The following is a 24,391-nucleotide window of genomic DNA, read 5'->3' as shown; positions in this document are numbered from 1 at the left end:
TGCACGCAGAGGGTCGGGGGTTTTTAAGTGCATTTTTTAAGTGGTTAGCTGTGGCAGATGAAGCTGAGGTTAGAGATCAGTGATTACTACGACAGGAATGTGAGGGGGAGGAAAGAGAGGGAAGATGTAGCTTCTTGAGTAAGGTCAGAACAATGTTTTTTATTTGCCTTGGGAACAGCCTTTTTCCAGCCTCTCCAGCCTCCATTTCCACTGCAGCAGCAAAATGATAACCCTGCTCCGATACTCTGCAAATACAAGTAGCACTGGGCAAAGTTTTTAACCTTAAACTCGCCCCTGCTGCCGCGGAGGGTACCTGTACCCATGGCAGGAGCACACCAGGGCTGTTGTGAGGACAGCCGGGTGACAGAGGCCAAGTTACTTGTTTTATTTGTATTTTAAACCGTGATCTGAGCACTCTGGTCCATACAGAGATTTAGGGGTTTCTCCCTGATGTTAAGGTGATCACGTTACATTACTCCCTCTCTTGTTCCCAGCTGAAATGGAAGAAGACCTCTCCTCCCCTTCTCCTTCCAGGGGACCTAGGAGGAAAAGGCAAAGCTGACAGCTCATCTCAGCCCCTGCTCCACCCTCAGCACAACTACAGCCTGCAGGGTCCTTCCAGCCCCAGCAGTTTGGCTACAGGACCACTCCGGTAACTTGCCACATTCAAGGCAGCTGAGGACCTTCCACACCTCAGCACCACGTGCCCAGGGGTGCTCTTCTCCAACCCCTCATGGAACCCATCAGCTTATCTCCAAAGCCACCGGCAGCAGTGACCACCACAGGCTCGTAGCTGCTCTCAGTGGCTCCTTCACCTAAATGGTTGCAGGCTGTGCCCAGGGAGAGAAGGCGAGACAAGACTGCTGAGGCTGAACTTTCCGTCTCCACATGAAGTTGTGTTCAGCTTATTACCTCTAGACCTTTCCTCGGCAAAGGACAAAGCTACGAAGGAAAGAGAGCATTGCTACCTCTTACGGACCTGACAAAGAGGTATTCACCGGTCAGTAAACAGCGGGAGAATTGCCTTTTCACTGAATGGATATTGCTATATAAGGCAGAAAGCAAGCACAGGAGTAAGCTTTGTTGCTTGAAATTGCACTGACTTACACAGTCTATTTTAAAAGGGACTAGTTTGAGCTCTTGCTTTCAGCAACTTGCTTTTTTTTTTTTAATTCTCTAAGAGACAGATACCCCATTTAAACTGACCTCTTTCCTCAGGTCCATTTCCAGGCTGGGCTTCACCCCCTCCTCCTCTGTCAGACTCATTTATCAAGTGAAGCATTTCCACATACCACTGCATAAATAGACTTGACCTTGTAAAAGCAGCAGCACCTGAGCTCCCACTAATGGAGTCTCTCCACCCCAGCATAGCAATTAACCCAGCCCACTCCTACCCTCTTTCCAGGTGAGGTATTTGCAGAGCTCCTACACCCCCTCCCTACGTGTCCCAAGGAAGGGTGGCAGCTATGTAGACAAGGCAAGGCGTGATGTTGGGCTGATTGTCATGGAAAGGGGCCTTCAGGAGCAAGCAACTGCTGGCACCGCTCAAGTCTCATATCTGCTCCCAGCCCAGACCAAGGATACCCCAAAAAGCAAACTACGGGAGTACCTGCGGGGACAGCAACTCACTCCTGGTCCCCGGCTTTCCTAGGTGCTCCCTCTCAGCCAGGGAGCAAGCTGTGGGCATGCACCATCCACCTTCCAGGGAAGCAAGGAGAGCTTCCCCTTGCAGCCCCCACAAATGAGAAGTAGCTTGCCCAGCATAAAGCTGGGGATGAGAGAATCTCCCGACTCTCAGCACTCCCTGTACAACCTTGACCCTACACACCTCAGTGGGACAGCCCACGTGGTTTAGCACACGTGTACTCTTCCTACATAGGACTGCACTTTCAAGGCTTTGCTGTACCAGGAGCACTCTCCTGTTATCTATCTTTTTTTTTAGGACTCAGCCGTAAGATCTACTGAGGTTATCTGCCACCTACAATCACCTCAACCCCACCTTCGGCCTTGGTCCCTCCCTTGTGCCCATCCCTTCGAGAACAGATAGGGAAATCGCTGGCACTCCTGCTGCAGCACCGCCGGCGCTGCTGTTGATAGCATCGCCACTCGCCCTGCCTGCGGCACACAGCACCGCCGCTGCAGAAGAGTTTCAATGTCCTTTTATGGAAGAAAAATGAAAATCGCCTGCCCAGCCATGGAGGGCCTCAGAGCTGAGATGACAGACGGAAACTTGCCATTTGTTGTGGTTTTGGCAGTAATAAAGCGGAGCGTGTTCCCATGCGCACCGCTCATTTAAAAAGGGTGCAGTGAAGGCACTGAGCTGGAGTAGAAAGCTGACAGCTCCAGAGCAGGAGGTTGTGGGGATGCAGTGCTGAGGAGGAAGATGGCAGAGTCATGAAAAGAGGGCTTAGACCATTCTGCTGGCCTGGACAAGTGGGAGACAGGCCTCTGGATGAAAGTAGGCATGGGTGTTCCATTCCCCCCCCCCCCCCCAGTAAGACACATAGCCAGGTCCTCCACATAGCATTTCCCTTCATTCCTCATCCCAACAAATTTTGCTAAACTGCATTCACACAGACATAGGAGGATGGGAAGTCAAATGCAGGAATTGGGCCTCGAGGTCATTGCCACCAGAAAGTGACAGGGGTCTGCCATAGGGGAGTGCCACCTTCGGCTCTGCTCTCCACTAAAGCTGTTACTTAGAGCTTAGTCCCACAATCAAATCGAAATGAACAGGCTCAAGGAAAAGCATACAGAGAACAGCAATAAGAACGGCCAAACAGAGAATGAGACAGGGTCACGGGACCTGCAAAATGTTTGCGCTGCTGTCAGGAAGCTAGATGAGACAGCAGACTTCAACAGCTGGGAAAACATGTTGCAAAACAAGGAGAATTAAGTAATTCTCCATACACACATCCTATTCCGAGGCATTTTGGACAAGCTCAATTTCTCCAATGAGAACAATTTTATTCCCCCCCCCCCCCCCCCCCCCGTTGCACATGCACCCTGCTAGTGACAAATCTTGATATAGTTTAAGCCTAAAACCACAGCACATCTGGAATCAGGCAGGGCGGCTCCGGGCAGCAATGGGCCAGCCTCTAGCACAGAAGTAATGGGCCCTGTGGTATGTGTTGGATGACATCCCTGCAAGGCTATGTCATCCTGAACACATCCCCTGCTGCTGGGTACTTGGTTACACAAACGTTTCCCCTTGCACCCTATAAAACGGTTGTAACTGGATCATAGGTGGCTGGGGCTGCTTCGTTACCCGCCTCTGAATGCCCCATTACCACACCAGGTACACAGATCACAGGCACTGCAGCATGCCCCTTAGCTCCTTCTGTAGCTTTAAGTCTCGTTAATCATGCAACAATTTCTTTCAAAGCCACTCATGTCCAAGTTACTGCAAACTGTACAACGTGACTTCGGCTTATTAACACGGGTTGTGGACGCAGTGCTGGCACCCTGCTAAGAGAAGCCATGTTCAGACACAGCTGGCTAGGGTGAGCTCTGTCCAAGCTTAAAAGCAGGTTAAGGTGAAGGTTAGAAGCAGCTGGGTGTACCTGTTTCTAGCCAGCACCCTGAAATCAATCCTGAGACATTCCAGCAGCTTAAAAAGAAGTCCCCTAAAATACCAAGTCTTAGTCCTGCAAATTAAAAGTACATGGAAGGATTGCTGCGGCCAGAGAGCCTAACCTGAAGACTAAAAAGTAAAAGAATGGGGGTTTTATCCATCTGACACAGGCACACCAGTGCTCACTTTTCCAGTGTGGCAGTTCAGATGCCCAGCAGGCAAACCCAGTCCCAGCCCATTAACAGGATGCACTAATGAGCCAGGAACAAGAGTGACAACTGCCTGGTCTGAGGGCAATGCAATTTAGCATCACGCAGCCATACGCCATCACCTCTTCACATCCAGCCAGCACCGATGCAGACACTGACTCTGTGCAATAAAGTAACAAAACCCCTCTGCTATGCAAAGGGGTTTTAAAGAAAAGTCTTGGAAAATGCAAGTCCCTGCAATGTGGCCTGGCTATGAAATGAGCGTCGAGGGCTTTGAGCTCTCCAGCACGGAGGGACAGTGCTGCTCCGTGCATGCCTTATTTCCATGGCAACAGCTGCTTTCACCTCCCCATCTCTTCGCTGGCTGAAAGCCCTGCAGTGCTTTGTGCTGAGACTGCAAAGAGGGGAAACTATCTCCTTCACCCGCAACACGGCACCAGGGATAGCAGCAAGCAGCCCAGGAACAAAAGCCTTGTCTTCACCAACAATACAGGGTCTGGGGAGGAGGGAGGCTGAGCAGAAAGGACAGACTTCCTTTTCTGGTGGCAAACAGCCCTTCCCTCAACATGACAAAGTACACGCTCACTCCCAGTGCTGCACAAGTCAACAAGCAACACGTGCCTTTCCTAGTTTTACCAGAATTGCCAGCTTTGGTTTGCTGTCAGAGCACTGGGAGGAGAAACTCACATCATTAAGAGACGAGAAATTTGAGTGCTGCTTCCGTGCAGGGATCCCTCCGCAGAGTAAGATGGAGGTTGACCAAGCATGCTGGCAAACCCTCCTGTCACCAGCAAGCTGGCTCCACACGTAGTCAGCAACCTGTTAGAGAGCAAAACCTCAAAACTCAGCCAGGTCTGAGTGAAAGCTGCCTCTCCCCCAGCACCAGCTCAGACTGCACACACACACGAGAACACATCCATAGGGTGGCTTGGGCAACACTTTTCCTTGGTTAATTAAGCTTCTCCACCACCCTGCAGTCTGTGATACTAAGATTCAGGCCCTGGCCACCTAACTAGGAGCCAAACGTCACGCCACACAGCTGGAGCCACAGTGGCCCTGGCAGATGGTGCAGGCTCATCTGCATGCTCTCTGTGCAGCCGTTCAGTCACAGAAGGCGACTGGCAGCTCTGCCTGTTGCTCAGGTTACAATTAGCCACATTTTGGTTCCTGCAAGGTGCAAATGACTGGAACTACAGATGAGATGCATAAACAGTGACCTGGGTATGTCTAGAGCTCTTACTGAGCTCAGCACACGTATATACAGCCAAAATGAAGGCTCCTAGCTAGTTCCCATCACTTAGTTTACAACACATCCATAGCTGGCCCAAATACAAATGAACCTCTCTGCAAGATTTAAAGGAAAGCCTAAGAGTATCAAGATGAACTCTCAAAGCAAGACAAGGATCCAGGTGGTGGAGCACAGAAATACAACGGGTCCACCATCTGGTCCTCCTCTCCCCACCCTTGACAAGCCTTGAGGTTTCAGGAGAGGCACATTTTGACCTTTCGCTTTCCACACTTCCCCTTGTTTTAGGTTCAGCTGTGTAAGTGCAGTCCTTCCAACCCGAGAGGGACTCCTTCCAGGATCAGTCATCACCACTGCCGAGTCTGCCAGAGGCACTGCTAGCAAAGCCAGCGCATCCTCTCCAACCACCGTAGAGTTCCCTAGATTAGCCCTTTCCTCCCTAAGGGCAACAGTTTCCTGCAAGCAAGAGCATTAACTGGAATTCTTCATTCTGGAGAAAGACAAGATAGCAGGAATATGAAGAACCACTGCAGCTGATGCTGTGAGACAACACCACATCCTGCTATCTGAATTCCTCACTCTCAACTTCAAATCCCAAAGTCATTCAAGACTTCTAAGAAGAGCACAAAGCTACTCAGCAGATTTTCAGCTAATGAATCAACACAAGCTGTCCAGGAAACCAGAAATCCAGCCCACTGGAATGCTGTAACCCCAGGGAGGGGGGTACAGGCAGTACACTAGGAAGGAAATGAAACAGCAAACCAGAAGGAAAGGAACGTTTCAGCACTGACCCCTCTTACCCCAGTTACTGTGCTGCATTACACATTTTAAGAAAAAATGATACTTCAACTCATTTTGCACATTGAAGCGTTCATGTTCTTCAAGCCTGAATTTTGTTCCGTGGTGCCGACATATGTATGTTTTGAATACAACTCAGCTTTTGCAAAAACAGCAAGAAAAAAATTTTCATTTAAACGTGAATCAACATTGCCACCTAGTGACTAGCAAACCTCCTCCTCGTGACACTTGGGCAATCCATTGGAATTGTATTTCCTTCCCAAATGCTAGCAGTAGATGTTAGCAAAATATATCTGGAAATTAAGAGATCAAAAATGGAATTGTGCATCTTTCATAAGCAGCTTTCCCCGCCCCAAGTTCAATTTTCACTACAGAATGCCAAGTTCACTGCTGGCAACTTCAACTTCTCTAGAAAGGAGTTTTACTTTCTATTAATTTCTCAATACAGACAAATGATGGCAACGCATCACTACGAGAACCCAAAGCTATGGCAGCTATAAGCATAAGGCTAATGCACTCAAAAGGAATTTCAGTGATGAGCAGAAATCTCTGCTGGGGGACAGGCGGTTCCCTCAATGTTGCACGAGAATTCATTGTTGTGGCTAAAGTTACACAAGACACTTTGCAGCACTGATACTGTACTGCCTTGGCTCACTGGCACCATATGTAAGCAGGGTTCTCCATACATCCAAGAGACTGGGAAACACATTTTTGTGCTTGTATTTTTCCTCAGAACAGATGGTGCACAAGCAGCAAGTTTTCCCCGCTCCATCCCCCCCACTGGACCTGACGATTCTCCCATTACGGCCATCAATAGATTTTAAGCACCACAAAGATCTTCTGCCCTTTGAACAACTCACATTCCAGTGAGCTCTTCCAAGGTTTTTTGTCACTTCCAACTGAATCTGTATTCAGGCCACAGCAAAAAAGAAAAATGCAGATGCTAATTCTCTTAAGGATAGTGCATCAGGTTGTTTCAGCTCATTCTCCAGAAGTTTCATTAGATAAAGGATTACAACTTTGTTTTATGCCTTTTAAACATGCAGCTCCCTGTTCACCTACAACATTTCTGTATAGGCAAGACAGCAACCTATGGCATCCATAAGCTTTTTTAGCCAACATCTTCCAAGGAAAGGAAGGAATGCTGCTGTCTTTATCGAGTGCCCTGAAATTCATCTGTCCAACCACAGGCTTTTATAGAACATCGGTAGGATCCAGCAAATAATTTGACTGCTGCCCCATGCAGCCACGTTAGATATTCATTCACCTGCTACTCAGAAGTATGAGCTGTCCTCCCAGCTCTCCTGCCCAACACTCCAGGAGAGACCAAATGGCAAGTATCCCCCAATTACCTTTCTGCAGCGGGGATTAGGGCAGCTGAACCGCTTCACATCACTGTCCAGCAGAGCCGGGAAGTTACAGAATGGACACCTACAGCCCAGAATAAGATGACATTAATGCAGAGTGCCAGTGAAAGCAGATTTAGTCAAATAGCTACGTGGTAGTTAATCAGGCTGCCAACCAAACCCCTGCTGCCAGGATGTGCTGACTACTGCCTTTTTGCTCATATTTCTTCCATCACTTCCCTGTTTGCAATCAAAATATTATATGCTCAGCACTGCTTTTGACCATGTAATTTAGAGTATCAGCATAGAGCTTGCAAGCAAGTCTTAGGGGAGACAAGTCTATTGAACTTTAATCTGCTCCTGGTCAAAGGCAGACAAACCTAACAACAGACCTGGGAAGGCAGAAGCCTGAATTTATAACACGGCTCTTTGAAAGCTACCTTTCCCACAGTCAGCAGGCATTTAGGGTTTCGGGGAGCAATTTTCTACAACGGTAAGTGCAGTCTGCATCCTCTGCTGGACACTCACCTGACGAGCTCATCGGCACAGGCGGCAGCCACCTCCTCCTCAGCTTTCCGCTCATAGTATTTACAGAGGATGTTCTCTGGAAGCACTTTCTCCAGCTCACTGGTGGGGAATGAACATGTGCAACTGCCTTCCATGCAGCTGAGCTCCGACTAGGGTTGGAAGGAGAGCGCTCAGCTTCAGTACGATACCAGCAAAAGGCTAAAAGACTCAGTACCCAGAACATTTCCAAATAAACCAGTGCAGAACCTTAGAGAGAATACAGCTTCACTCCGCAGATAACTGCCAGAAAATGGGTTTGCTATGGAAAGAACAGGATTAGTTAAACAAGCCAGGCTGCGCACAAACACCAGGCACGAAGATGCTGTAGACAGCTGGGACCTCAGTTCACTCACACCAAGTCCACTGTGACTACAGGGCGGTCAGTTATTACGATCTCTGCTGAGAAAAAGCACTCCGCTCACAAACAGCATATCGCATTCTTTTCAGTACGGTCATTTACAATAACAGCTGCCAGCTTATATGTTTACATGAAACAGATCCCAGGGTACAAAAGCATCCCACAGTTTGATCGTCATATCTCAAGGCAAAGGAGCATGCACACCTCAGAGCAGGTTAAGAACTTGTTTATAGCTCAGCTAAGTACCAGAGTAATCGCTAACTAAATTGGAGACTAAGAAGGTTAGAGGAACCAACCCCCAAATTAAGATGGGGTCACAGTGATATTATGAAGGACAAATAAACACTCTTAGCTAGGAGGAGACTGGCCAAGTCAGAGATAAGAGTGTGTTCTGTGCAGACACCACTGGTTTATTAAGTAGAAAATAAAAACCAGATGAGTGCAAGTTATTGTTGTTACTATGAATGGTGTACAACGTTTTCCTAATCCAAGTTGCTAAGCACAGAGCATAAAAGATGGAGGTTAACAAACCCGAAATCCTATTCAGCAAAGATCCCATTGTGAAGTTGTTGGCTTCACCTGATGGTGAGACTGACTTGTTGGATTTGGGTTTCAGGATGCAATTCCATCCAAGTACTTCCTGGGAAGTGCAGTTACGTCCGATTTAAGCAATGCTACACCAACAGCAATGTGATCTCCTGATGGCAAATTGCCTATTTTCACCTTGCCCAGTTGGGAAATTCTTACCTTCCCAGAGCCGAAGACTGCCTCCTGAGCATATTTAATTAGGCACTCCTTGCAGAATAAGTGACCATCTGCACACTGAGTTAGCTCTTCAAATGCAAACTCCCCGTAACAACAGCGGCACTCTATCATCTGACCATCCTGCAGCCATAAACAGAGGTACTATCATCATCAGAACATCAATAGCTATAGCAACATACAGCCGCATACATGTGCAAGCCATAAACGCCAGCATTAATTCTAAAAAAGGGCAACAGATACACACCATTCCACTAGATATCTTCTTTGGCAGTCAAAACTCACTAAGCACAACCGGAAACTCAGTTTTAAGTAACTTAATATCTACATGTCCTGTTTGACAGGTTCCAAAAAGCTACAGAACACATGGTGTTTAGCATTTCTTAAGCTTGCAGGCTGAGAAGCATCTTGAGTTCGGGAAGCTGCAATCACAGGGAAGCAGCCCAGAGTACACACCATTCATATGGGGAAAACGAAGCTTCAGGTCTGTTGCCCTCTAAAGCTACATTTACCCATCTGCCTGGGAGGACCTTGTCTTGTTCTCTTCACTGCAGGGCTAGGGAAACGTGTCACGGTTAAAAAGCAAGTATACCCACTTCTTCGAAGGTCCAGCATCTTCTCCAAAGAAACAGGCATTGAGAATGAAAAGGCAATCCACAGCTGCTGAACTGATCTCTAACTTTCTCTGTTTAAAGGCAAAGACCTGATTTCCCCTGATTTTCAGGTTTTTAAGAGTCTTTTCTACAAATGAGGAAGGCCTTTCCACCGTCAGTGCTCCAACAACGGCATATCTGTTTCAAACAGCCATAATGGTAGCAGCAAGAGCAAACCTGGTACTATTCTATTGCAATATTTATTCTGGCCAGTAAAGATACAAGCAGCAGCTGACTGAATTACTACAGATCATTCCATGCATCAATACTGCCTTGCTGGACTCCGCTCTTGTCTACCTTTTCTGGAAGCCAGCCAACCACACACTACGCAGGTTTTGCCAGCTCCTCAAAAGCAGCCCAGTGCAAATGCAGCTTCAGAAAAGCTCCATTCCAGAAGCCAAAAGAGTCTGAAGTAAGTGCAGAACAGCGTCTATGCATAAGCTGAACTCAATGGACCACATTATAGATACTGACCTTCTGATATTGCTCCTCATTCATCTGCAGAGCAAGGAGAAAGTCTGCATGCTGTAAGAGAGACAGGTGCATCTGTATTTACAGAATAGATAAAGCAATTTTCCAGCCTCTACACTCTTGTACATTACCTCAGGACTTACAAACCACCATAAAAAGCTCACTGTCTGCTTACAACATCACTCAGCCCATCCTTCCAATCCATTAAGCTATTTATGATTCAGCTAAAACAGATGGGAAAAGCAAAGGCAGCAAGAACAAAGAACCAAATTCTATATTATTGAGGGCTGCTGGTTCAGGTTTCCACGGGCAGAAATGATTTCTACCCAACAGGCCCCTCCAAAGAAAGCCCCAAGGAACATTAGCTTTGTGTTTAAAAGGGGATGCTATCCATCTGCCTAAGAGACAAGGATCTTTCAGTAGCTACTTTAGAAAGACTGTAGGTGCAGAGCTGTGAATGCAGTCTTCCCTTAGACTACGAGGGGAAGACAACATGCCAGCGGGTGTTGCAGGGTTCTGCTTCAAAACACATGGTCCTCAGCACGAGACAAGGCGTTCTGGAGACAGAGGACTGCCAACTTGTGGAAGGCAGAGGGAGTGGACAGACTGCCTTGGGCCTGGTGGTTGTTCACCACCACCACTGAGCTGCAATTACAAGTCCTAAAGCAGCAGAGAAGCCTGCTAACAGTTAGAGGAAAGAATGAATTGGTAGAGCTTTTACTACTTCGTAACGCAAAAGGCTCAGAACAGTATTTGTAAAAGCAGCAGCTATGTATTTAAGGAAATATGAAACTCTGCGCTTGGCTTTTTTCCTTCAAAAATGAGTTAATTGGGAAGAGTCATACATGTTAACAGGTAGTGAAGAGGCAAAGGCAGTCAGTTATTCAATATTTTGTTCAGTGTTTGAATTTCTGCAAGAGGCAGATTTCCATGTTTAGGGCCAAGACCTCTACCATAGCTGAAGTCGTTTGCAACACAAGATGAAGGCAGCTCCTACCACTCACCTCTGCCATCTCTTTAACTTTCTGCTCATAGAATTCCTGCTCCAGTAGCACCGGTGGGAGAAGAGCACGCTTGTCGTAGGTCCTCCAGTGCCGTCTCTTATTCTCCAGAAAGAACATGCGCTTCTCGATTTTCACATCCCCTAAAGCAGAGTTAAAGACACAATGAAACAGGATGGAGCAGCCAGAACAAAGCTTAAACCTTTCTTCCTCCACACACCACCAGCTGCGTAACTTCAGTATCTCAAATAGCACCGTACCAAACAGAGGTACTAATGAAGAGTATCTCCAAAACAGATACCAGACAGTGACAGAAACGGAGCTCTTTCAGGACTGTATCCCTTCCCAAGGACAGCACTTTCTGCTGCAAGCCAGTTCTGCTTACAGTAATGATGCAGAGAGAACAAGACGCACAGCTTGGTATTTACCTTGCTCAAATTTGAAGTCTATATATGAATACTGATTCATTTCTTTCCTCCTTTTTCGTTTCCCACTGGTTTCAGGAGACAGCTCCTGCCATTTTTTGATAGCATCTGAAAAGGCCTAGAAAATAACATACAGACTTAAATCCTGCCTGTTCCTGGAAGAAAGCAGAAGCACATACTTCAAATTGAAGCACACTAAACCCGCACGTAAGACTGATCCAAAACGTGAAAGCCCAGCACCCCATACAGAGGCAAGTATACCTTTCCTTTGCTCACCTTATTGCTTTATGTACTCCTAAAACAGCCATCCCACAAAAACCAAGATAACCAAATGATACTTCAAAACACCTCAGCTATTACTCTAACACAGCTGGTTTCCACTCTGATGCAACAGAGCTGGTTGGGCTTTTTTTTTTTTTAAATAAAAAAACCAAACTCAACAGAAAAAAAGCTCAAATACTCAGTGCTCAATCAAGCAAGTGAAGAGACAAAGAGTTTTTGGCCAAAAGCTTAAAGCCACATTTACATTCAGTTTGTTGATACTTGAAACCGGTGTCTTCACAGCTCCAGGATATAGGGCTCATTCCACAAGTCATAATAAATAGAAACAGGACAGTGAGACTTGGGCTTCTTTTCAATTACATGCAGTCAGTTAACTAATAGCAGCAGTTAAATGTTTTAAGATTTAGCTAAATGCCTAGGCTTTACTGGCAACTATAGCACACTTCAGCGGTGACAGACAGGAACACTTCTCAGTTTAATGCGTCACCTACCATCAACTAGCTAGTGTTTTCCCCAGTTCTCCTATTAGAGAAAAGTAAAAGCTACCTGCAGCGTTCCATCTAGCTGATAAATTTTGCAAGTCTCTACTAAATGGATTAATACTTCTTAGAAAAGGAAGAGTATTAAAAAAACCCATAACCACACACTAGCAGATGGTCCAATAAGGCAAAAGACGTCACACTGCTCTCCACAGACACAAGAGATAACCCTAGGAAAGAAAACAGACTTGAAATGGAGAACCTTTCGTGTGATTGCATAGTGTCCCTTGAGTTCATGTAGTGCCCACTTGATGTCTTGGCTGCTCAGCATTTTGAAGTCTGCCATAAGGAGGTCAGCTGCCTGAATAAAGCACCGCTGGTCAAGTGGGGCGAGTTTGGAAAAGTCGAAGTAGTCCACTTTAGGCACCTAAGGAAAAAATGTGAAAGATGTAAAAAGGCTGGTATAAATACAGACAAGAACACCCTTTCAGCGATCAGGACCTTCTGCAAGACCACCCAAAATTCAGGCTACACGGCACCCAGTCCTGAGCACCTGCCTAAGCAGCAGCTTAGAGCGCAGCACAGGTGTGAAGCCTACGGGGATACACATTGTGTGGGCAACCTGAGCCGAGCTGCACCACACTGCAGCTCTGTCCCCAGCTGGACCCACGCGATGGAGTTTAAAGCCATTGAACGTGGTTGCATGAGAGTGAGGAGAGGCTACGGGTAGGCTGCTGTAGAGAGTGAACAACTATCAGCTTGAGGCTGAGAGATGCCTCCAAGAGTAGAAAGAGTTACTCAGCATTTCTCTCTCTCGGGCCACGCACAGCTATTTCAACATGCTCAAAGTGGCTCAAATTTTTTTGTCAAATGGACTTAAAAAAAAAAAAAGAAAAATCATCAAGAGGCTGGAGGGAGATGTGCAGTTAGGAGGCTGAAAGGCAATGCCTAAAGGTCACACAAGAGAGACCTGAGGGCCAAGTCTACTTCATGTGACAGAATGACCATGGAATTCTTGCAGCACTTATCAAAATGAACACTTCAGCTGGGGGAGCTGACAGGCAGGCAGGGCAGAGGGTCTCGCTGAAGGCAAAAGAGCAGACACTGTGCAGCTACGCAACAGCAAAACAGGGAAGTCTTGGAAGTCATCTTGCAAGCAACTAACTGTTGCTATTTAACACTACCTTAAATGCACCCAGAAGCCTCCTACGAAAGTATGGCTCAACCAAACACACTAAAAATACATGCTAATAGAACCAGACATCCCAAGGTCCACTCCGGTTGAACAGACTGGATGAGAGGCATACTATAGATAAGGATACTCTCTCACTTGCCTTTGTTTCATCTTGGCTGGCAAGCAGGCTGCTGCTGGGATTTAAAACCACTCTGCCTTCCTTCTTTGGGTAATCTGGATTTTCCAGAAGGAAGTTACAAAGTCTGAAAAGATAAATATAGTTACTTCAGGGTTTGGGAGCTCAGGTTCATTCCTCGCTTGTCTAATTTTCAGCATCCTGTAATTAGGAGGCTAGGCAGGCAAGTCACAGCCTGCCCTATAAGAACCAAGGGAGGTCCCAGACTATAGCAAACTGCAAGTAAATGACTGAGGATTGAGTGAAGAATGATTGCCTGTATAATTGCAGAAGGAAAAGCAAATAGATTTGTCTTTTGACAATTAAATTTATACTCATGAAGGTTTTACGGGTGACCTACTAGCCAACAGACACCTCCCCATGCCAGAGGTAAACAGTTAGGGTTACTTCCCCACTCAGATCCACGGGTGAAGTCGTGGCAAAGCGGTACCTCCTTTAAGCACATGTCAATTCCTGCATGACTAAGAGTTGAGGCGTACTAACTTCCTGCTACTCTGGAATGAACGTGATGAAGACTGTACCAGAAAAAACAATGACAACACTAGCAGCATTAACTGAAACACAGCTGTCATCTACTGTGCCCAATACAAATGCATCTATGGAAAAAGAAGCATACAACCCCCTACAAAACCCTTGAAAGACCAATGTCTTCCTCAACAAAAGATTAAAGACCCTCGTTTGAATTAAAGCCTCCAGTCTCAATCTACTTTCACATTACAGCAGAGACGGAAACACGTTTAAACTGTGTTTACATGTAACATGTACTCTGAATACAGGTTTCATTGTAATAAAGCTTGAAATCACACCAGCATTGTCCACTTCCACTAGAAACTGGTCTAGTGAGAATATAATTTAGAAAATCACTAACTGTGATTGCTGAAAAAATTGCATACCAGCCTGTAAATGCAGCATACCTGAGGTCTTACCACAAACAATCATAACTGTCAGGGAAATTTAGCTTAACTGAGTATTTCAGCTTAGAAAAGACTCTAGCAAATAGTTTCAGAATACCCCATTGCTGGAGATCCACAAATACTTCAGAAGCCCTTTTGACAGGGAAGCTTGTTGTAGGCTACCTGTCTGAATCAGACTGTCATAGCTTATTCTCCACCACCACTAACCAGCTGTGCTCACTGGGTCAAGGAGCATAAGCTGTTCCTCAGTTTCCCCAGCCTTAGAATAATATCCTTCTGAAAGGAGCTAGGACAAGCAATTAACATTTGTAAAACTTTTTGAATGAGAAGGTGCTAGGCTGCAGCAAAGACATAATTGCAGCTAATTTACATTCCTGATGTCAGAAATCAGTCCCTAATTAAGAAATCTGAACTGGCTTAAAGCATTAACCCACTATCAAGGCACGATTACTTTAGGCCTGCTTTCACATTCAAAGCAGAGGCATTTCTTTTTGTTTAATCAGGTATTGACATATTGAGCCAGAAGCTTTTGACTGACTGTGAATGCCTCTGCACACAAAAGCTGAATAGATGATACCCTGCTAAGAGGAGCTCCCACATCTTATCTTTCACATCGGTTGAAAGTTTTAAGACAATCATTTCGGAAAACAACAAAATATCTTGGCACTGAGTGCTTAATAGCTTCCAGCCCTCCCCCCGCATCCCTTTTACAAAAGATAACTGTTTTAATCCAACAAAACAGAAACTTCAAGGAGCTCAAACCACTGCAGCTCAAATGCAAGGGTTTCAGCTGGGGCACAGTCAGAATACATTTGAACTGTTCTGCATGTTGCCATTTCAATGCTCGGGATTTTCAGAGATGTTAACCTTCAATGTCTGACAATTAGTTAAGTGGGTCCCAGCGCGCAATGCACGCACACTCGCAGCACTGTTCATTAATATCTGCACCACAGGACACGGAGCCAGTTAAAAGCCTCATCCCTGCCCAAACCCAGCCACCCTTATTTATTATATTTCAAGCCTGATTCAGCTTGACGTACCACGGAGATCAAAGAGACCCTGCCAGCGAGGCTGACCAGTGCTTTGACCCATTTGTTCTCATACAAAAGATGCAGTGACAACTCAAAAGATAGTTTGGTTAAAGGAATAAAAATATGGAGAAGAAATCTTTATCATCCAGTAAGTGGGTAACGCACCACTGAGCAGACACTGTAGATGGCCTACAGGGAAGCCTGTAAGCACCTTTTCATCTCGCTGGGTCTGTGGCACACAATAGCAGAGAAGAGATTTCGGTAGCAAAAAGGGAAGGAACACATTAAGACTGATAGAAGCCAATACTGGGATTTAATTCTACCAGGCTTCGCTAAATCCCCGCAGGACACAATAACGAGTTTTTTCACACAATCTGTGAGAGGGTCCTGCAGCCAGATGTCCAACTTCAAGAGCTCAGTCACCCTGAGGAATGGCCCTACCGCTCCCAACTCAAGCATCCACACTGAGGTGCACCAAGTACACGGTGTGGGCACCTGAAAGCCCCTCTCATGCAGACTACGCCACCGCTCCAGGGAAAGCCCTTTCGAAAGGGAGGAAAGAAGTTACAGGCTGATGACTTTCTAACCAAGAAGCCCTACTTTGGAGGCACGACTTCACAACACAGGCAAAAGCAGCAGAGTAGGAAATTATGCCCAACGGATGGGATCATCCTTAGTTCCTTGCCAGTTAACTTATTTATGGTCCAGTAACTAATTCTAAGCCTCATGCACTCACACACTGCTTAATTAGTGCCCTAGTTAACTGGAAAGGGCATTGGATTCATACAAGATAGGGTGAATACTCTGGCAACCAACACCTATTCTTCATTCTTGTGTCACACAATAACTAGTTTCAACATGTTTGAAATAGCAGTGACAGCTGCAGAGGGAGAAAGAGAGAGGGGCCACCTAACATCAGACACAAGTCACAAGTGATTTACTTCAAACCACTCTTCCCTCTGTGTTGCTGGTGCCAACACACGCAATCCTTCACCCTTCAGCTGTGCAAGCTTTACCCAAAGGCAGGGAGATGATGCAACTTATCATTAAGGTTAATGACTTTATTTTAAACTTTTGATTCTAACATGACTCCCAGAGATACCAAGCATGATGAACACCACAGAATTGTTCAGCTGCTAACACAATTGGGAAAGCAACACTCACCATGATTTTCCACTCTGTCTACTTCCCTTCTTGGCTTGTGTTTCTGCTCAGTTTGACCAAAATCAGTCCCTCAACAGATATCTAGAATCAATCCTGCCAGCCCTTAAATGTGTTTGCTCTATTCCATCTGCAAAAAGTGACGTGAGAGAACTCAAAGAATACCACTGCTACTTGCTTCAGTAAAGGGGATAAAAGCCAATATCACAACACTAAATAAGGGAGTCCAAACTGGTGTCAGCTTTACCTGGAAAAAGCCAAAAGCCAGTGAAATGAAGAGGTAGGAAACTATTTTCTTCAACTCAAACCTCACCAACTCACCTTCATACTAGAGTTTTACAGAAATCATCTGAACACCTTAATCCTGACACTCACCCTTTTTAAGAATCCTAGTAATAGTTAGGAGGAAATTATATGTAGTATCTTTAAATAAGCAAGTTATCTTAAAAGAAGAGAAGCTACAGCACAATGTCAAACTTAGAGAGGATTTTAAAAAAGCTCTATTAAAAGGAAAGAAAAAACCCTAAACCACTGCTTTTTGGCACTATCACCACAGTGCTGACTCCCAGCCTGGATATGCTCTAGAACAGCGTCATTAGTGGGCAGGGAAATGAAAATGTGACTGCAGCCAGACTGTTGTATGCTACACTTTAGCTCTTAGCTTTATACTTACACATTTAAGTCATAGCAGTTCTTGATGCTGATTAGCTCTTCAATATATTCCTTCTTCACATCTGGGAATCTTGCTTCCTACAGTAGAAAAAGCTAAAGGTTACATAGGTAGAGGAGCTGTGCAGCACAACCTAGCAACAGCACCAGAGACAGAGATTTATAGGTAATTATCTAGCACACTCCTGAGACAAGGGCCAAAATGAATTTCAAGAGACCATTTATATCCATCCTGCCTGGATACTGCAAGCTGCTGGCTTTCCTTTGCTCCACAGAACGATTGCTAACAGCTCTTTCTCACAAGAAGAGCAAGGGCAGTGATGTGAGTGGCCATGAGCCCCTGGCCCAACAAGCAAGAGGCGAGGCACGTAGGTATGATCTACAACAGAAGAAAAGCTAATATTTACCTTCAGACAGAAGATTAAGGAGTTCCAGACTGTGCTGAAATACAACATTCCAAAGCAAAAAGGAAAAAACCCAACAATATGTATACACACCCAAAGCACGCAGAAACACTAGCAACAAGATCAGAACAGACAACAAACCTTTACTGGCATGTCTGTAAAAGCTCTCCCAGCATTAGCCATGCAGCAAAGAGCACCCTTTGCTGCTTTCTCTTGTTGGGTTCCTGTACAGGTATTGCAATTAATTGCACCATATGATATTTTGCTTTGCAAGACTGGACTGGTCAGGGTCATCAAGCAATCCTGACAACGCAAGAGATTCTACTTGCCCATCTGTAGGCAAGTCGCTGATCAGCAAGGTCTTACCTGGAAAGAGCTGAATTTTGTTGGACTGCTGCTTAACGATTATTCTCCTCAACCCCGGTTTTCCCGAACAGAATCAGATATGGGATGTGGAAGGAAGATGTGGAGGGGATGGGCTTAGTGGTACACACTTATTTACAAAAAAGTATTCCATAAGGCATCAAGAGAGACCCTTCCTTCCCAGTAAATCGAAGGGGAGAAGTGTGCATGGGGCAGGGTGGGGGGAACATTAGACCATGTGAAGCATCACCACTTTTTAATTTTGTTTTGTTTTTAAACATACACATTGCCCAAGCTGCTGAATACACCAAAGGTTAAAAGAGTACCCTTCTTGGTGGTTCAGTTCTTCTAGCTAGTGTCCCTCATGCTAAGCTTCACACGCAGTGTCAGAAAGGAGCATGTGGAGTTCACACACACAAGTCTTGGTGCTGCTTATCCAATAATCCCTCAGTGCTACTGCCTGGAAATCCACACCACAAGGCCAACCATTACCCACCCCTGACCACCATGGTGGCCTAAATGTGGCCACGGACCTAACTACTTCAGAAGAGCCTGCTGAAAGCAGCCGCAGCCCTCAGCCATGTACCTCCAAGCTCTCTCTGCCCCACCCTCCATCCCTCTGCCAGTGTTCAGTGTCTCAGTTCTGCTCATTTAGCTCTACTTCCATTCCTAAATCAGCTCTACAGAGTTGGGTTAGGAATCAGCCAGACAAAAAAAATCCTACAGAACTGAGAGGGCAGTAGCCTTTAAGGGAACAGACCCAAGTTATTTCACCTTGCTGCGCCCCTGAGACCCTGCAATCATTTTCGTAAAACCTCTATGGCCAAGAGCCCATCCCAAAGCTAACAGTGCCCTCCAGATTCAGACCTTCTCACCACTTCTGCCATAGTGCTGGGGCTAGTCTTTCAAACCAAAGTTTTCCAAGACAGTTCACTGCATGCTCTTCACCTGCTGCACAGCTGAGTCACAGCCAAAACGAAGAGGATTTGCAGCTGAAGTCAACAGGGATGTGCTGTGAGCATGTGAAACGCTACACACCTTGAAAAACCTGTCTGAAAATAACAGGCACACAGAAGGCAAACTAGCCCTGGGAATACTTACTGTCTCTCTGATGAGCAGTGCAGTGAGGTCTTGGTCCTGCCCAGCAGCTCCTTGTTCTGGCACATTACTACAGCCAAGTTCATGAGAGCCCTGTGCAGGGAACGCTGGACCTGGCTGTTCATTGTCTACTGCTGCCTGCTGACCCGTTTCTTCTGGTGGATGCGCCAGCTGGGGTGAAGCAGGACCTGGAATCCCATCCTGCTGTGGTTCAGGTCGGGGGAAGGCTGGCCCAGGAGCCTTCTCTCCACATGCCCTCAAAGATCCTGGGTCTGCTTCAGGTTGCCCTTGCTGAGGAGCACAACCATTTACTACAGCATGTGGCTCACCCTCCAACGGCTGGAAGTATGGGTGATCCAGCTGGCTCTCATGGATCTCCAGGTCTGTGTTGGCTGTAGCACCTTTTCCTCTGGGGTTTTGCTCTGGCTCCAAGTCCTCTCCTTGCCATCCTGGGGCTTCTACCTTTTCTTCCTGTTGTGGTGGAAGGTCTGCATTCTCCACTCTAACCACTTCTCTGTTAACAACAGGCTGTGGACTCGTCTTCATTGCTGGAAGCAAACTTGGGCCAGGCTCCTCGTTACTTGTAAGTTCAAACTTGGGACCATTAAGCTCAGATGGTCCAGGCTGCTGCAAGGCAAAGGTCACATTCTTGTCCCAGCTCGGTCCAGCACTGCTCTCCACCATGTGATTATACCGGTCTCCCTGGCACAGCAGAGTCGCGATCTCATCTTGCAGATATACGCTTCTCAAGGGCTCGACTGCACTTTTAGATCCTCCTTCTCCCACAGGGTTTGCACCCTGCCATTGAGCAGCAGGTCTGATGACATTGGGGCGCAGAAGCTGCTGATGCTTTGGGATCTAAAAAGAAGATAGACAAGAGTAAGCAGGAGTTCTTCTGGCATGTCAGAATCCTTGCTCCAGATGATCTTTTGTATCTAATCAATTTCTGATGGGAAAACCAATGAATAAGGCACCTTGCTAAACAGTTTTAAGGCATAAAACTGCAATCTATATATCATTGTTTCACTGAACTCCATCCTCAGTCTGTCCCCAGGTGCTAAGAAAACATTTGGCAGAACCAAGGATGCACAGGACTTTCAGAATGGAATAATTTCCTAAGCTCACATCAGTACTCACTTCCCTCCCAGTAAAACAGTCTGGGAAGGAGGAACTAACTGATGGCATATTTGCATTCTCACCAGTTTATTTAAACAGGCAGGAACCAAAGCTCAAAACATTGATCTCTGGCCTTGTTCTTGCTTCTAGCAGACAGAATGCTGTATGCCAACACTCTGAGTATCCTGTGCTACCATTTTCAACTAAGAAACAGAAAGGTCAGCTTTGCAACCCATTTCCTCAATGCCTCTAGTTAATGTATTCTTAGTATAGCTTAGATACGAAGTTAGACACTTAAAATAGTCAGGATAAGCTAAAGCCTTTGGCCCTCCTCTGTGTGACCACCTGTACCAGTGGAAAGGGATTTATCAGGCGGGCTAGCTTTGTGAAACTGCAAAAATTTAAGTGCCTGCAACAGCCCAACAAGAATCCAAATAGCGCAGAGGAATATAAAGCATACAAGGTCAAACAAGGCTTGTTTTGAAAACCCACCTTCTAAGGAACATCAAATCCTCTTACAAAGCACTACCTTTCTGGATTTAGATAAATAACTTTATGGAAGCTACAGCCTTCGTTAAGTAGACCTTAACACTGCAATTTAGCAGGCTAGTTCTCACCCCCCACGCCCAAAATACGATTAAACACTTAAAGACAGCAAAATGCCATCATTTCAACATTCATTTCAGACATCTAAAGCAAATTACTGTAACCGGACAGTACACTCAAAGGAATGCATCAGGTATTTGCACAAGAGTCTGCTATAAAGGCCATCAATAAAGCAGGGCAAGCGAAAGAATGAAAGATTACCGTTGCCAAGATGACTACATCGTCATCATCTTCCTCATGCTTCTGCTCTGCTGGCGTTTCCAGCAAGGGTAATTCTTCATCCGAGGAATCTGATATCATGATAAGACCTTCATCCCTGCGGTTTATGCAGTCTGTAGTAAAGTAAGTAAAGTTAGCTATTTGCTAAAGGTAAATAACTGAAATTACAGGGCACAAGTACCGAAACATCCGAAAAAGCAATCTTCACATTTGCATTGCAGCAACAGGGAAGAAGCGCTCAAAGGTCACTGGTTCCTCGCAAGTTACTGTTAGCACCACTCCTACCTCCCTTGGCCCTCTGACCAAAACCCCTGCACACACACCAGCACATGCACCAGTCACTCTGACACTTACACAGAAATTCTTCTATCCCAAATATCAGCACAAGTCAAGCTGCTGCAAAAGTTATTCCAAACAAGCTACCTATTCCTAATTTCTGTAGAGAAGTCCTGAACTTTCAGTATCTCAGGGACGATTCCTTTTCTTTTATTAACGTGCAGTGCATTCTAGAGGAGAGATAAGGTTGTTCATGCAATTCCGCCTCTTCTGAAAGAGTGTGACTTTGCAGGAGTACCTTATGTGAGACTGAGATAGAGCCCCTGGTGCTGGGTACAGAAGATATCCTGCGATTAGATGACAACCTTGTCCCTCAAGGCCTGTCAAGGGTGGAATACACACGCTATGCACACAGTACAGAAACAGAGGGTTTCTGTACTGCAGAAAGAGCATACAACCATGCCTTCCCTGTGATGTGATACAAAGTTTTGGCTTATACTTTAGCCGAAGTATTCATGAGCGTTCATTTATCACCTTTCAGGCATACACAGAAAGCATCATTTTGAATTCCACTCTTGGAGGAACAGGTGCCAATACATACAGCCCTACGAGGATACGAATGCAGAGCCAGCCTCTCTCCTATGAGATTCTCGGAAAGGTGGAACACCATACGCCCCTTAGATCTGCCGAAATACCTCTACATGGTGTTCCCAAGAAGTTAGCAATCTGCCTTAAGGCAGTACAACATGAGAAAGACCAGAGCCAAGTATTTTGCATGTCTGCATAAAAAGAAAGACTTTTCTGTAGGTGGCTGGGAAGTGTAACAGAGCAGCGTATGACATGGCAAACCAGACCACTAGCCAGCCCCCATTAACAGCACTCCTGCCAGCTCAGTGTCTATGAATCCTGCTGCTTGTAACCAGAGTTTTACAAAGAGTTTCAGAAATACGCACAAATCTGTACTCACCTTTCCCTCGGTGACTACGGAAGCTGTTCAAGTTAATTACCTCTTCATTTCCACCTTTCTCTGCCATTTTGAACAGCTGTACTGAAAAGCATCAATGCCCAGCCATGGCAGTCAGGCTCACACGAGGAACTAGAGGACAAAACAGAAACAGCAGAGTCAGGCAAACTCAGCAGCATCTTGACCAAGCTTTCCCAAGACTAAGCTGCTCGATCATTTGGGGGGGGTTCTCCTGGCCTTCCCAGTACGGTCCCTCCATGAGGATACTTTTCCATACCACCTTCTCAGTGCCTAAAAGCAGACACGTTTGTTATCTTCCCTTCCGACAGTAAAGAGAGCCAACTGAGGAGCGCAATCAGGCCCGAGGAGCCTCTCTGAAGATGACACGAAGACGCTTGTAGCTACGCAATCACAGAAAGGCAGGGAGGGGGAAAAATGCAGTTCTGTTCAGCCAAGACTCAAACCCTCCCCATATGTGGATCTTCTCCCATTTCCAAGTCAAAAACCTGATGCATCATCTCACACAGCGGTGTTACTGCCACCATCTACTGGCGAGAGCAGCGAAAGCCTCTTGCCTGAGCTGCCACAGACAACACCATGTAAGCCCACAGCTCATCCCCCACAGCACCCCACGCCATGATGTCCTACCACAGACAAGTGGTGAACAGCCCATATTATGGGCCTGAACTGGCAGCTCAGCTGACTAGGAGCTGAGCCACACAGCTGAAACGGAGCCACCAGCATCACACCTTCCATGCCCTTGTGTGCTTCCAAGCCGAGGGAAGACTTCAGAGGGACCAGAGATGCTCTGAGCTCACTTCCACAGCATCCATGCTGTTGGCATGTCAGGAGGAAGCCGCACCCCTGGCAGGGCAGTATATAAGCGTGTGTTTTGTGCCTGCACTGTGAACAAGTCACATTTACAGAGCACACTTCCTAGCCACCATCTGCTGTTTTAAAGCAAAGACCTCCCTGGTTTAGGCACATTCCCTCCTCAACAAGGGTTTGGTACAAATTCCTGAACACGCCACCTGCTCTCAAACTGAAAAGCGAGCACGACAGGGATCAGGTTCCCCCACAGGACCGAGCTTTGGGGACTAAAATTTGCTCCCCCCACCTGTTCTCAGAGAGGCACAATGAGACGGCTGGAGGCTCCCAGACAGGATTAGGGGGTCAGAGGAATCACTGCAACCTGAACAGTAGGTTTCCATTTTATGCTCCGTCAGCTTATAGCTCTCAATTCCACTATTGCAGAGCAGCTGAATACATACGGGGACTCTGAGCACAATTTGATCACTGCAATGAGAACGGAGATCTTTTTATTGAGAAATATTCATCTCATTATTAGAGCACAGAGGAATCTGTGTTGTTAAATATTTATTGATGCTTAAGGTGGAAGAAAATGGTGGGTCTGCTATAAAGCCCTGTTTGCTAGTACACAAGAGCTGTATAAATTCCTCCTCAATAATTCTACTTAACCTCCTCTGCAGGGAATAGGATTTGCAGCTAGGACAGCAAAATGAAGAAATCAGTTCAGATGCATACTATGTACTCATATCTACACCCCCCTCAAGGAACTAGTCATTACCATCTTCAAAATGTTTTAATACAGGATAAAAAGAAAAGAAATTTTAAAAGTATAATTTAGCACTTAAAGCTAAAACCCAAGCCACATTTAACAGCAAGCACACGCTGCATGGCAGCGCTGAGAGTCAGCCAGCTTTGGGCAGCAGCAGCCTGCACAGCCCCTGTCCTTTTTGAGAGGTCACATCCACGTTATTTCAGTTGTATTTTCCCCCTGCCACCTAGCCCTGCATAGAATTTTTCCATCCTTAGCTATCTCAGTACTTTAGGAATCAAGATCAATATGCTTCTTGCCATATAAAAGATGGAGAAATGGAAGCATGGAAAGGACCAGTGTGGCCAGGGCCACCAAGCAGGCTAGCAGTAAAGCCAGGAGCAGCACCCAGGCTTCCTCAGCTCCTCTACCCATGCCAGCCACTTCTGTTTCCTAGCAGGCTGGTCCTAC

The 24,391-nt window shown here is 46.1% G+C and overlaps 1 protein-coding gene across 3 annotated transcripts in view; it reads right to left on the bottom strand.

Moving 5' to 3' along the window:
- Positions 1 to 24,391, bottom strand: part of RNF216 (ring finger protein 216) — an 80,852-nt gene that overhangs the window by 43,350 nt on the left and 13,111 nt on the right. For all 3 annotated transcript variants that reach the window (XM_037384878.1, XM_037384879.1, XM_037384880.1), the window contains exons 2-13: positions 22,366 to 22,494; positions 21,105 to 21,235; positions 19,185 to 20,039; positions 17,321 to 17,397; positions 13,506 to 13,608; positions 12,434 to 12,598; positions 11,414 to 11,528; positions 10,989 to 11,128; positions 9,988 to 10,038; positions 8,846 to 8,983; positions 7,702 to 7,850; positions 7,180 to 7,258 (exon numbers count right to left, since the gene is read on the bottom strand). In XM_037384878.1, coding sequence (XP_037240775.1) covers positions 7,180 to 7,258; positions 7,702 to 7,850; positions 8,846 to 8,983; positions 9,988 to 10,038; positions 10,989 to 11,128; positions 11,414 to 11,528; positions 12,434 to 12,598; positions 13,506 to 13,608; positions 17,321 to 17,397; positions 19,185 to 20,039; positions 21,105 to 21,235; positions 22,366 to 22,432 — 2,070 coding nt within the window. In that variant the 5' untranslated portion in view covers positions 22,433 to 22,494. The remainder of the gene's footprint in view (positions 1 to 7,179; positions 7,259 to 7,701; positions 7,851 to 8,845; positions 8,984 to 9,987; positions 10,039 to 10,988; positions 11,129 to 11,413; positions 11,529 to 12,433; positions 12,599 to 13,505; positions 13,609 to 17,320; positions 17,398 to 19,184; positions 20,040 to 21,104; positions 21,236 to 22,365; positions 22,495 to 24,391) is intronic.

The sequence above is a fragment of the Falco rusticolus genome, chromosome 4 (assembly GCF_015220075.1).
Source record: "Falco rusticolus isolate bFalRus1 chromosome 4, bFalRus1.pri, whole genome shotgun sequence".
Classification (NCBI taxonomy): Eukaryota; Metazoa; Chordata; class Aves; order Falconiformes; family Falconidae; genus Falco; species Falco rusticolus.
Note: the sequence above shows the minus strand (reverse complement) of the source record. Positions and strands in the feature narration are given on the sequence as shown.